General features: G+C 41.8%; 1 protein-coding gene across 2 annotated transcripts in view; it reads left to right on the top strand.

Moving 5' to 3' along the window:
• Positions 1 to 1242: 1242 nt before the first annotated feature.
• The window catches only part of TOPBP1 (DNA topoisomerase II binding protein 1), a 204258-nt gene continuing 192425 nt past the window's right edge, over positions 1243 to 13075 (top strand). Inside the window, exons 1-3 of one of the 2 annotated variants that reach the window (XM_078782464.1) lie at positions 1243 to 1570; positions 1749 to 1847; positions 7330 to 7429. In XM_078782464.1, the coding sequence (XP_078638590.1) occupies positions 1819 to 1847; positions 7330 to 7429 (129 nt within the window). In that variant the 5' untranslated portion in view covers positions 1243 to 1570; positions 1749 to 1818. The remainder of the gene's footprint in view (positions 1571 to 1748; positions 1848 to 7329; positions 7430 to 13075) is intronic. The other variant, XR_013624186.1, reaches the window with a different exon arrangement.

The following is a 13075-nucleotide window of genomic DNA, read 5'->3' on the forward strand; positions in this document are numbered from 1 at the left end:
ATTATGATGCGGCGCGTTACGTCCACTGATCTGTATATTATACAGATCAGTGGTTACGTCACGGCTTACCAAGAGGATACTGTATATCGTTTTTAGCCCTTTCATTGATGGAGAATAACTTAAAAAATTATCTGATCCGGATCTGGATTCGAATCTTCACCAAAATTGGATCAATTCTTCCTTATCACACACCCAGCCTGTCCACCAAGTTTCGTCCGAATCTCTCCACAACTATGAGATTTCCTGTTCACAAACAAACAGGAATGAAAACAACTTCCGCACACTTATAAAGCTGAGGTGGCTGAGGAAATAAACATTGATGAAGTCAGAACTGCTTCAGATCTACGATAATCTATATATCACAATAATTAATTCGTCTTGGAAAGAGCTTAATCGGTCATCTAGCTGGGAAAAGTTGTCCAGTCAAATTCGTATGTACAATGATGAATTCAAGATAAAACTGAAGAAAGCCGCCTCTAAAAGGCATAGTCGAAAACAAAATAACCTCAGGTGTTCTTACTCAGGTATGCTTACTGGTTGCCAAGCGGCTCATTCGCTTAAAGCGCTCAAGCAAGCACTCCAACGGAACGGAGTGCTCGGCACCGCTTAACAAAATGGCGGTCGTCTTGTAAACAATGCTATCGTGGTACTCGAGCAAATACTGTCTGGAGCGTCATTTTCAGTCGTTCGTCTTGTGAAAGTTTCCCTAAACAACAAGTTCATTGTGTTATCAGCGGCAAAAAAAATCGAGGAAGAGGGAAAGACGATAATGTAATGAGGAGTCAGAAGGAGGAGGCACCTGCCAAGCTTATCTATGCACCTATACTGCTTTGCATTTTGGGTAGCGGTATGAAAAGTAGAGTAAATTAAGCATGAAATGCATGTTTCAAGAATGGAGAGTTCAGTTTCTTATCATTTGAAATCCTATGTAGAAACGACCCTAGTAGCAGTATTATTAGCAAACTATAATTTATTTTAAAGGACAAAAAAAAGTTTATATTTAATATTTGGAGAATGCGTGGAAAAAGAAATCTTCGATTATGATTGGTTTGATCAAGTCACGTGGCATAACGGAAGTAAACTTTAAATGTATTTTTTTGAAAGTGTTATTTATTTAGACGAATAGAAATGTTTATTAACCTATCCACATATAATAGTTTAATTTCATTGACTGCAGTGTTATCTGAAAGTATCGTCCAATGGGATCTTCCGCGAGTTCCGGGCTGTTTGGTTTGTAGTTCGAGACTTCCGGTTCAGTAATTTGGCGGGAACGTTGATAATTCATTACACTCGCATTATTTCAGCGTTTACATCTCACAATCTATACATGAATATTAATTATAAGCTACCGTTTAGTTTGATGAGGTAGTTGTATGCAAAAGATTAAGGATGTAGAAAGAATGACCGGAAGAAAAAAAAAGAAGGAATGTTGACTGAATCGGAATCTGGTGAATTCGAGTTTGATCTGCTGAACAGGGTTCGGCCTCAGGTTGTGTAACCTTGGGAACCTTCTGGAATCGGATTGGATCGTCAGGTTAAACGAGCTGTACCTTATTCCTCACATTCACAGGTAAGATAGTTTGTGATTGTGCAGATCTCGATGATCGCTTGGATCGAAACATTCCGTTTCGTGAAGTAATTTGTGTTGATTTGTTGGGTAATTCACTGTGGTGATGTCGATGAATGTTATATGTATAATGTGTGTATAACACCACTAACGGACACATTCGGTGTTTATCTTTTCTTAGATGGTACCATCCAGGCCAAACAAACGTCTTGTTTAAAAGGAACGATGAGATCATTCACGGCCACAAGAAAATGAAAGGAGGCAGCCGGAATCACCTCAGGTGTGTGTGTGTGTATGTGTGTGTGTGTGTGTGTGTGTGTGTGTGTGTGTGTGTGTGTGTGTGTGTGTGTGTGTGTGTGTGTGTGTGTTGTATATGTGTGTGTGTGTGTTGTATATGTGTGTGTGTGTGTTGTATATGTGTGTGTGTGTGTTGTATATGTATATGTGTATGTGTGTGTTGTATATGTGTGTGTGTTGTAATTGTATATGTGTGTGTGTGTTGTATATGTATCTGTGTGTGTGTGTGTGTGTGTTGTATGTGTGTGTTGTATATGTATGTGTGTGTGTTGTATATGTATGTGTGTGTGTTGTATATGTAGGTGTGTGTGTTGTATATGTATGTGTGTTGTATATATGTATGTGTGTGTTGTATATGTATGTGTGTTGTATATATGTATGTGTGTATGTGTGTTGTATATATGTATGTGTGTATGTGTGTTGTATATGTATATGTATATGTGTATGTGTATGTGTGTGCGTGTGTGTTGTATATGTGTATGTGTGTGTTGTATGTGTGTGTGTTGTAATTGTATATGTGTGTGTGTGTTGTATATGTATCTGTGTGTGTTGTATATGTATGTGTGTTGTATATATGTATGTGTGTGTGTTGTATGTTTGTACGTGTGTGTGAGTGTTGTATGTTTGTACGTGTGTGTGTGTGTTGTATGTTTGTACGTGTGTGTGTGTGTGTGTGTGTGTGTGTGTGTGTGTGTGTGTGTGTGTGTGTGTGTGTGTGTGTTGTATATGTATGTGTGTGTGTTGTATATGTATGTGTGTTGTATATATGTATGTGTGTATGTGTGTTGTATATGTATATGTATACAATATATATATATGTGTATGTGTGTGCGTGTGTGTTGTATATGTGTATGTGTGTGTTGTATATGTGTGTGTGTTGTAATTGTATATGTGTGTGTGTGTTGTATATGTATCTGTGTGTGTTGTATATGTATGTGTGTTGTATATATGTATGTGTGTGTGTTGTATGTTTGTACGTGTGTGTGTGTGTGTGTGTGTGTGTGTGTGTGTGTGTGTGTGTGTGTGTGTGTGTGTGTGTGTGTGTGTGTGTGTGTATATATATATGTATGTGTGTGTTATTTCCATTTGCGGGTTTCAGGAGGTGGAACGGAGGCCTCCCAGGACCCAAAGTATCCACCTCCTCTTCGGTGAGGGATCACGGTTCATGGCCCAAGCTGTTCAACTTTTTCGGAGTTTTGTTCCAAGATCTCTTTTCAGGATCGTCACCGAACCCCGGGTTGCCTCCACTTGTAGTTTATTTGTGGTAATATTCCCGGGGATTGTTTTCAAAATCTCAGTGAGGTTCTTCTTTATTATTCCTGTTGCTCCAATTGTCACTGGTACAATTGTGATGCTCTTCAGCTTCCAATATCTCTTGACCGCATTTTTGAGGTCCTGGTATTTGGTCATTTTCTTCATTCTCGGGATGTACTGGTTTTTGTAAAACGTTTTGTGGATGGCAAGGAATTTCTTGTTTTGTTGTCTAACTTGTTGATTTCTGATTGTGGCCAGTTTATTATTCTGCAGCTATATTAGAACACATGTATTGTGAGCTGGTTTATGGCTTTGATTTTGTTTCTTGGGGAAAGGTATGCTTTCAGGATCAGCTTCGGTCTACGTAGGTATTCTTTGGCGATTGTTTTGCACGTTTGTTTGTGATATATTTGGTGGCCCTCTTCGACTTCGAGGTATTTTATTGATGCTGCGTTGTTCTAACTGCTGTATTGTTGTTTTTAAGGTAAATTTTTATGTTGTCTGTTTTTGCTGGGTTACCTTGTACAAATGTGCACTTGGTGCACTTGTCTTGTCCAAATTCCTTGAATGTCCTCGGAGAACCGTTTTATTCGTTTTCGTTGTTCTGTCAATTTTTTTGTCATTTGGCAACAAGAGCTTTAACTCATCCATATATAGGAGATGTGTCATCTTTCCTATTTCTTTGGATGTTCGCCTATTGGTTGTTATGATATATCCATGTCTTTGTTCATTGATGAGGTTACTTAGTGGGTCCAGAGCCAGACAAAACAGAAGGAGGGAAAGACTGTCTCCCTGGAAGATTCCACTCTGTATCTTCACATCTGGTATTTTGATATTTCCTTCAGAGTGCTGTAATATCAATGTGGTATTCTAGCGCCCCATTGCTTTCTCAATCAGTTTGATTACTTGGGGATTGATTTTGTATATTTTTGTATAATTTGGTGTGTGTGTGTGCGTGCGTGCGTGCGTGTGTATGTGTATGAAGAATGCAAATGCTTGTCAGCCAAAGACTAAGTTATTTATTTCCCAACTATGGAGAGTTCATTCATGTCGATAAATTGATGGCAAACCTTTTGTGTTAAAATTTAAATTGTCAACACATAGTTGGTTTGCCAAATGCAGATAAACATTCGCATGAAGTTAATCTATTCACTTGAGTTTCATGGAACTTATCCTCTTGTCAACATGAGGAGATCAAAATTGTGAAACAGAATATCCATGAGAGTTGACATGTACACTGTACAGTCACGTGGAAAAGTAAGTACACCCCATGTAAAGTTTTGACTTTTTCAACATATTTCAACATACAGCTATTTGATCTTCATTTCAACAATATTGATAGATAAAGGTGATATAATATAACAAATATCATGAAACATTTACATTTTCTAGTCCATTGTATAATTTAAATAAACATAAATGCAAATTTCGCATGTGGAAAAAGTAAGTACACCCCTACATTTATCACTACTTCAAATACCTAAAATTAGAATCAGGTGCACCAGCTCAGGTGCAAATGATTAGAACATCGTTAGAGAGGATCTTGGAGGAACCTGTCTTATTTAAACCTCAGACATTTCGTTTGGTTTGCTATTTGTTGTTGAAGTGTGCGGCGTCACCATGCCTAGATCAAAAGAGCTCTCTGAGGCCTTCAGAAAGAAGGTTATAGATGCCTACGAGTCTGGGAAGGGATTTAAAAAGATCTCCAAACAATTTGAAATCAATCATTTGACTCAGGAAGGGCATCCGGCCATAAAAAAAACATTGCCTCAAACAGGGAACCATGATTGTCATGGGGCCCGCAAGGCTAACCCCCACTCTCGCGGGGAAAATGGCCTTAAAACGATCATTCATTCATTCATTCATTCATTCATTCGACTGTCCAGAAGATCATCTACAAGTGCAGAAGATTCCAAACAACTGCCAACTTGTTCAGGCCAGGCCGCCTCAGCAAGTTCAGCCCGAGAGCAGACCGCACTATGCTGAAAGAAGTCTCGAAAAACCCCAGAATGTCATCATGGGACCTACAGGTAGCTCTTTCCACTGTTGATGTCAAAGTGCGCGAGTCTACCATTAGAAAGAGGCTGCACAAATTTGATCTACATGGGAGGTGTGCCAGGAGGAAACCTTTGCTGTCCAGAAAGAACATCAGGGCAAGACTAAAGTTTGCCAATGAACACCGAGGCAAAGACCAGCACTTCTGGAACAATGTGCTCTGGACAGATGAGTCAAAGGTAGAGCTATTTGGCCACAGTACCAGAAGACATGTTTGGCGAAAACCAAAGACAGCATTTGACCACAAGAACCTGATACCAACTGTAAAGCATGGTGGTGGAAATATTATGGTTTGGGGCAGCTTTGCTGCATCAGGGCCTGGGCAGCTCACCATCATATAATCCACTATGAAGTCTTCATTGTACCAGAGGGTGCTTGAGGATAATGTGAGGCCATCTGTCGGAAAGTTGAAGCTCAACCAAAGGTCGACCTTGCAACATGACAATGACCCTAAAAATGGCAGTAAATCCACCAAGGAATGGCTGAAAAGAAAGAAATCAATGGTTCTGGAATGGCCAAGTCAAAGCCCGGATCTAAATCCCATCGAGATGTTGTGGGGGGATTTGAAACAAGCTGTGCATGCAAGAAACCCCTCAAACATCGCACAGCTGAAAGAATTCTGCATGGAGGAGTGGGCAAGAATTTCTCCCAGTCGATGTCAGAGACTGGTACACAGTTATAAGAAATGCCTACTTGAGATTGTTTCTGCCAAAGGGGGCAATACCACCTATTGGAGCCAAGGGTGTACTTACTTTTTCCACATGCGAAATTTGCATTTATGTTTATTTAAATTATACAATGGACTACAAAATGTAAATGTTTCATGATATTTGTGATATTATATCAACTTTATCTATCAATATTGTTACGGACGCGGTGTAGATGTTATTTACCGAGCGGTGGTATTGCCGCGACCTAACAGTTCCCCCGATTCTTCCCCAACTCACCAGATTCCCCCAGACATTGGCCAAATCGCGCTATGCCAAATCAATGATAGAAAGGACACGACGACTGGGAAAGAGGAAACGACGCAAGGGGTACAGTTCTCAAGACCTCCGGAGGAGGGTATAATTACAGTGGTGGAGAAAAGGGGTAGATTACAAGGCAGTGAGGTAAAGACACAGAAGAGATGGGCACTTAATTACCGTCTTATCTAATCCCAGACAGACCACAGACAAACGGAACAAGGCTGACTTACACAGGGATTGATGGCAGGAAGGGACAGGTAGGTCGATAGCACAAGGTGCACCTTGGCTCGGGGACAGGATAAAGCACGGTCCAGAAGATGCGGGGAGGTCTCACAGCGCTCGAAGGGGACGTCTTTCTTTCTCCAAGCTCGGCGCGCATCTGACGTCACCTCCCTCTCCCTGCGCATGCTCAGCGGGGAGTGACACGCCCTCGGCTGGTTGGCTCCGCCCCACTGGGGCCGGTCCGCCGCTTCCATTGGGTGCGGGGGTTACCGGGCTCCGCCCTTGACGAGGAGCTGACAGGGAGCCCCTATTTGGTAACCCCGTCGAGCACATGTTCGATGGCGGCTCGTTGGGAAGGCCTGGTGCCCTCCCAACACCCCCTACCAACCAAGCCGGAGTGAGGACGCGCACTCCCTGCGCTCGTTGTCGTTGTTGTTGTTGAACTGTGAGGAAGAGCTGCGGGGAGGTATTGGGAGGTCCTAAACTTCCTAACGGTGCCATACAATCACATTCTGGTGCAACGAAGGGTCAGAATTAATGGAAACGAGTCCTTAACTGACATAGACTAAGAATAACTAGCAAGATGTCCTATAGTTGTCTTACATGAGATGCGGTGAACCTGGGCACGACATTTAATGGGGGAAATAGGGGGAGGTCGGGTCTACAGAGTGTTGTTTACAGAAAATGGGACTAGGGAATGGGGGATTGGGGATAGTTGGGAAGTATTGAGGAAATAGGGGAATATTTACAAGCGGATATGGATGGATGCAAATCCCATATCCGCAACAATATTGTTGAAATGAAGATCAAATCGCTGTATGTTGAAATATGTTGAAAAAGTCAAAACTTTACATGGGGTGTACTTACTTTTTCACGTGACTGTATGTTGTAAAAGCTTCCACTTCTGTTATATTTCCCACCCTTTTTGATCTGCACATGTATACATCTTTGTGAATGATTGTCCAGCAATATGACGGACCTGAACTGTGAATCCCAAGATGAGCTGTTTGTGAAGTTTGTGAAAGTTGACACAGTGCAAAGCATCTTCTTCAAACAAGCACAAGAGGTTTGTAAAGTTTCAACTACTTTCTTTTAATTTGGGATTGTCCCAATGTCTTCTTTTTATAAAAGCCAAACTATCTGACACATTTTTAGTTTGATTTTTGCCCTTAGTGAATAGAAAACAAAATAATTGCCACTATGAATAATTTATCAGATTGTAAGTTTGTTTGCATTATAATTAAGAGCAATGTTACTTGAGTTGCGCAAACGCTGCTACATAACAGTCGATTGATCGCTTTCCTCTGGAAACTTTTGCACATTCTATTCTGCTGTGGGACTTTGAGACCCGAGTTCGCTTTGGTGGCCACCCGCAAGTCTTCGGGCGAAGGGTAAAAGGGGTCCCGTAAGCCTTGTCCCACCCGACTGTGCCACACATCGGCCGTGGTTCCATCTTGCTGACACTCAAGTCATTCTTCCACCAGTTGTTTGCGCCACTCATGTGATCCTGCAGCTACTCGTCTCTGTTCACTGCAATTCCTGCTTATTGAGCAGCTTCATCTGGCGTTGTCCACTTATGCTGCGTGCCTCTTCAACCCTGCGTTTCCTCTTTGTCTGCATCGCGGACTTTTTCTATTATCTGCTATTTGAACGACGACATCGTTGCACTACACTTCTGTTTGGAGCCGTAAAGTACCCCCCCCCCCCCCTTCCCCCTCCTCTCCCCCACCTCCTTGCCTTCCGTTGTTTCCTTAAATTGAATAGCAGTGTGGAGCATTCAGAAGCTGTGTGCGTGTTCAAGTGTACATTTTTTTTTCTAGGAATTGGTGAGATTGCAAATTTGAAATCACATTGGAAGCATCATTTTAAAATTCAAAATAAAACATTGATGCTCTAAAACTGAAGCACGAGGCAAATTGCAAAAACCAAACAAGAAAGAGCAATCGGAGATTGCAGACCCTCGCCAGGATGTTTTCAGTGGTTTTTAAGGCTTTTGTGTTAAAAACAAATATGGCGGCGGAACCACATGACTGATGACGTCATCATTATTATTTTTTTCTCCACCAATTTATCCCCAGGTGACGCTCAAGAAATTTCATCTTGATCGGATGAAGTTTTGTACTTGTCAAATTATGACGTCATAATGGAGGCACATATGACATCATCATTGACATTTTATTCCCCATGGAGAGCTCTTTACAATGAGCTATGTCTCAATTTTTTTCTATGTGGTGCTTTCAGAGCTATAGAGGAGCAATGTTTTTAGATTTTTCCAAGATGGCGCCCATACCACGTGGCCTATGACGTCATAATTATCATTAAAAAATTATACAGGTGGAGTTGTACCTATGGTGGAAATTTCCTGTCAATCGGACTAACGGCTGCCGAGAAAATCGTATTTATTCTGTGTGGACAAACAGACAGACAAATGAAAAATCGGTCAGAGACCGAGGACTTGCCGGAATGTACTTTTTATCGGCCATTTAGAACAAATATGGCGGCCGAACCACGTGACCGATGATATCATCATTAACATATTTTATTCCCCATGGAGAGTTCTTTACAATGAGCCATGTCTCAATTTTTTCTATTCAGCACTTTCGGAGATATGGAGGTGCAAAAATTTTCGGTTTTTCCAAGATGGCGGCCGAACCACGTGACATATGACGTCATCATTAACAAATTTTATTCCCCATGGAGAGTTCTTTACAATGAGCCATGTCTCAATTTTTTCTATTCAGCACTTTTGGAGATAGAGTGGTGCAAAGTTTTGCCGTTTTTCCAAGATGGCGGCCGACCACGTGACATATGACGTCATCATTAACATATTTTATTCCCCATGGAGAGTTCTTTACAATGAGCCATGTCTCAATTTTTTCCATTCTGCACTTTTGGAGATGTAGTGGTGCAAAGTTTTCCCGCTTTTCCAAGATGGCGGCCGACCACGTGACATATGACGTCATCATTAACATATTTTATTCCCCATGGAGAGTTCTTTACAATGAGCCATGTCTCAATTTTTTCTATTCAGTACTTTCGGAGATATAGAGGTGCAAATTTTTTTCGGTTTTTCCAAGATGGCGGCCGAACCACGTGACCGATGACGTCATCAATTGGGCACAGTCTATTCCAGGGCAAGACCAATATGTGTGCAAAGTTTGGCGATTCTCCATGCAACGGTGTAGACGCAGTGCTGCAAACAGACAGACAGATGAAAAATCGGTCAGAGACCGAGGACTTGCCGGGATGTACTTTTTATCGGCCATTTTGGACAAATATGGCGGCCGAAACACGTGAACGATGACGTCATCATAAACATATTTTATTCCCCATGCAGAGTTCTTTTCAATGAGCCATGTCTCAATTTTTTATAGAGGTGCAAAGTTTTTCGGTTTTTCCAAGATGGCGACCGAACCACGTGACCGATGACGTCATCAATTGGGCACAGTCTATTCCAGGGCAAGACCAATATGTGTGCAAAGTTTGGCGATTCTCCGTGCAACGGTGTAGACGCAGTGCTGCAAACAGACAGACAGATGAAAAATCGGTCAGAGACCGAGGACTTGCCGGGATGTACTTTTTATCGGCCATTTTGGACAAATATGGCGGCCGAAACACGTGAACGATGACGTCATCATAAACATATTTTATTCCCCATGGAGAGTTCTTTTCAATGAGCCATGTCTCAATTTTTTCTATTCAGCACTTTCGGAGATGTGGAGGTGCAACGTTTTTCGGTTTTTCCAAGATGGCGGCCGAACCACGTGACCGATGACGTCATCATTAACATATTTTATTCCACATGGAGATTTCTTTAAAATGAGCCATGCCTCAATTTTTTTCTATTCAGGACTTTCGGAGATATGGAGGTGCTAAGTTTTTCGGTTTTTCCAAAATGGCGGCTGAACCACGTGACCGATGACGTCATCATTAACATATTTTATTCCCCATGGAGAGTTCTTTACAATGAGTCATGTCTCAATTTTTTCTATTCAGCACTTTCGGAGATATGGAGGTGCTAGGTTTTTCCAAGATGGCGGCTAAACCATGTGACCTATGACGTCATTATTAGCATATTTTATTCCCCATGGAGAGTTCTTTACAATGAGTCATGTCTCAATTTTTTCTATTCAGCACTTTCAGAGATATGGAGGTGCTAGGTTTTTCGGTTTTTCCAAGATGGCGGCCGAACCACGTGACCTATGACGTCATTATTAACATATTTTATTCCCCATGGAGAGTTCTTTACAATGAGCCATGCCTCAATTTTTTCTGTTCAGCACTTTTGGAGATTTTGTGGTGCAAAGTTTTGCCGTTTTTCCAAGATGGCGGCCGACCACGTGACTGATGACGTCATCATTAACATATTTTATTCCCCATGGAGAGTTCTTTACAATGAGCCATGTCTCAATTTTTTCCGTACAGTACTTTCGGAGATATAGAGGTGCAAAGTTTTTCGGTTTTTCCAAGATGGCGGCCGAACCACGTCACCGATGACGTCATCAATTGGGCACAGTCTATTCCAGGGCAAGACCAATATGTGTGCAAAGTTTGGCGATTCTCCGTGCAACGGTGTAGACGCAGTGCTGTAAACAGACAGACAGACAAACAGATGAAAAATCGGTCAGAGACCGAGGACTTCCCGGAATGTACTTTTTTATCGGCCATTTAGAACAAATATGGCGGCCGAACTATGTGATACATGACGTCATCATTAACATATTTTATTCCCCATGGAGAGTTCTTTACAATGAGCCATACCTCAATTTTTTCTGTTCAGGACTTTTGGAGATGTGGAGGTGCAGAGTTTTTCGGTTTTTCCAAGATGGCGGCCGACCACGTGACTGATGACGTCATCATTAACATATTTTATTCCCCATGGAGAGTTCTTTACAATGAGCCATGTCTCAATTTTTTCTGTTCAGCACTTTTGGAGTTATAGTGGTGAAATTTTTTGCCGTTTTTCCAAGATGGCGGCCGACCACGTGACATATGACGTCATCATTAACATATTTTATTCCCCCTGGAGAGTTCTTTACAATGAGCCAAGTCTCAATTTTTTCTGTTCAGCACTTTTGGAGATATAGTGGCGCAACCTTTTTTCGGTTTTTCCAAGATGGCGCCAGAACCACGTGACTGATGACGTCATCATTTACGTATTTTATTCCCCATGGAGAGTTCTTTACAACGAGCCATGTCTCAATTTTTTCTGTTCAGTACTTTCGGAGATATAGAGGTGCAAAGTTTTTCGGTTTTTCCAAGATGGCGGCCGAACCACGTCACCGATGACGTCATCAATTGGGCACAGTCTATTCCAGGGCAAGACCAATATGTGTGCAAAGTTTGGCGATTCTACGTGCAACGGTGTAGACGCAGTGCTGCAAACAGACAGACAGACAGACAGACAGACAGACAGACAAACAGACAAACAGACAGACAAACGAACAGATCAACATACTTGCCGGAAAATTTTTTCCGGCAAGTAATGAAAAATCGGTCAGAGACCGAGGACCTGCCGGAATGTACTTTTTTATCCGCCATTTAGGACAAATATGGCGGCTAAACCACGTGACCGTTGACGTCATCATTAACATATTTTATTCCCCATGGAGAGTTCTTTACAATGAGCCATGTCTCAATTTTTTCTGTTCAGCACTTTTGGAGATATAGTGGTGCAAAGTTTTGCCGTTTTTCCAAGATGGCGGCCGAACCACGTGACCGATGACGTCATTATTAACATCTTTTATTCCCCATGGAGAGTTCTTTCCAATGAGCCATGTCTCATTTTTTCTATTCAGCACTGGAGGTGCAAAGTTTTTCGGTTTTTCCAAGATGGCGGCCGGACCACGTGACCGATGACGTCATCATTAACATATTTTATTCCCCATGGAGAGTTCTTTACAATGAGCCATGTCTCAATTTTTTCTATTCAGCACTTTCAGAGATGTGGAGGTGCAAAAATTTTCGGTTTTTCCAAGATGGCGGCCGAACCACGTGACCTATGACGTCATTATTAACATATTTTATTCCCCATGGAGAGTTCTTTACAATGAGCCATGTCTCAATTTTTTCTGTTCAGCACTTTTGGAGATTTCGTGGTGCAAAGTTTGCCGTTTTTCCAAGATGGCGGCCGACCACGTGACTGATGACGTCATCATTAACATATTTTATTCCCCATGGAGAGTTCTTTACAATGAGCCATGTCTCAATTTTTTCTGTTCAGCACTTTTGGAGATTTTGTGGTGCAAAGTTTGCCGTTTTTCCAAGATGGCGGCCGACCACGTGACATATGACGTCATCATTAACATATTTTATTCCCCATGGAGAGTTCTTTACAATGAGCCATGTCTCAATTTTTTATGTTCAGCACTTTTGGAGATATAGTGGCGCAACGTTTTGCCGTTTTTCCAAGATGGCGCCCGAACCACGTGACTGATGACGTCATCATTTACATATTTTATTCCCCATGGAGAGTTCTTTACAATGAGCCATGTCTCAATTTTTTCTGTACAGTACTTTCGGAGATATAGAGGTGCAAATTTTTTCGGTTTTTCCAAGATGGCGGCCGAACCACGTCACCGATGACGTCATCAATTGGGCACAGTCTATTCTAGGGCAAGACCAATATGTGTGCAAAGTTTGGCGATTCTCCATGCAACGGTGTAGACGCAGTGCTGCAAACAGACAGACAAACAGACAGACAGACAAACAG

The sequence above is a fragment of the Myxine glutinosa genome, chromosome 7 (assembly GCF_964187855.1).
Source record: "Myxine glutinosa chromosome 7, kmMyxGlut1.1, whole genome shotgun sequence".
Taxonomy (NCBI): Eukaryota; Metazoa; Chordata; class Myxini; order Myxiniformes; family Myxinidae; genus Myxine; species Myxine glutinosa.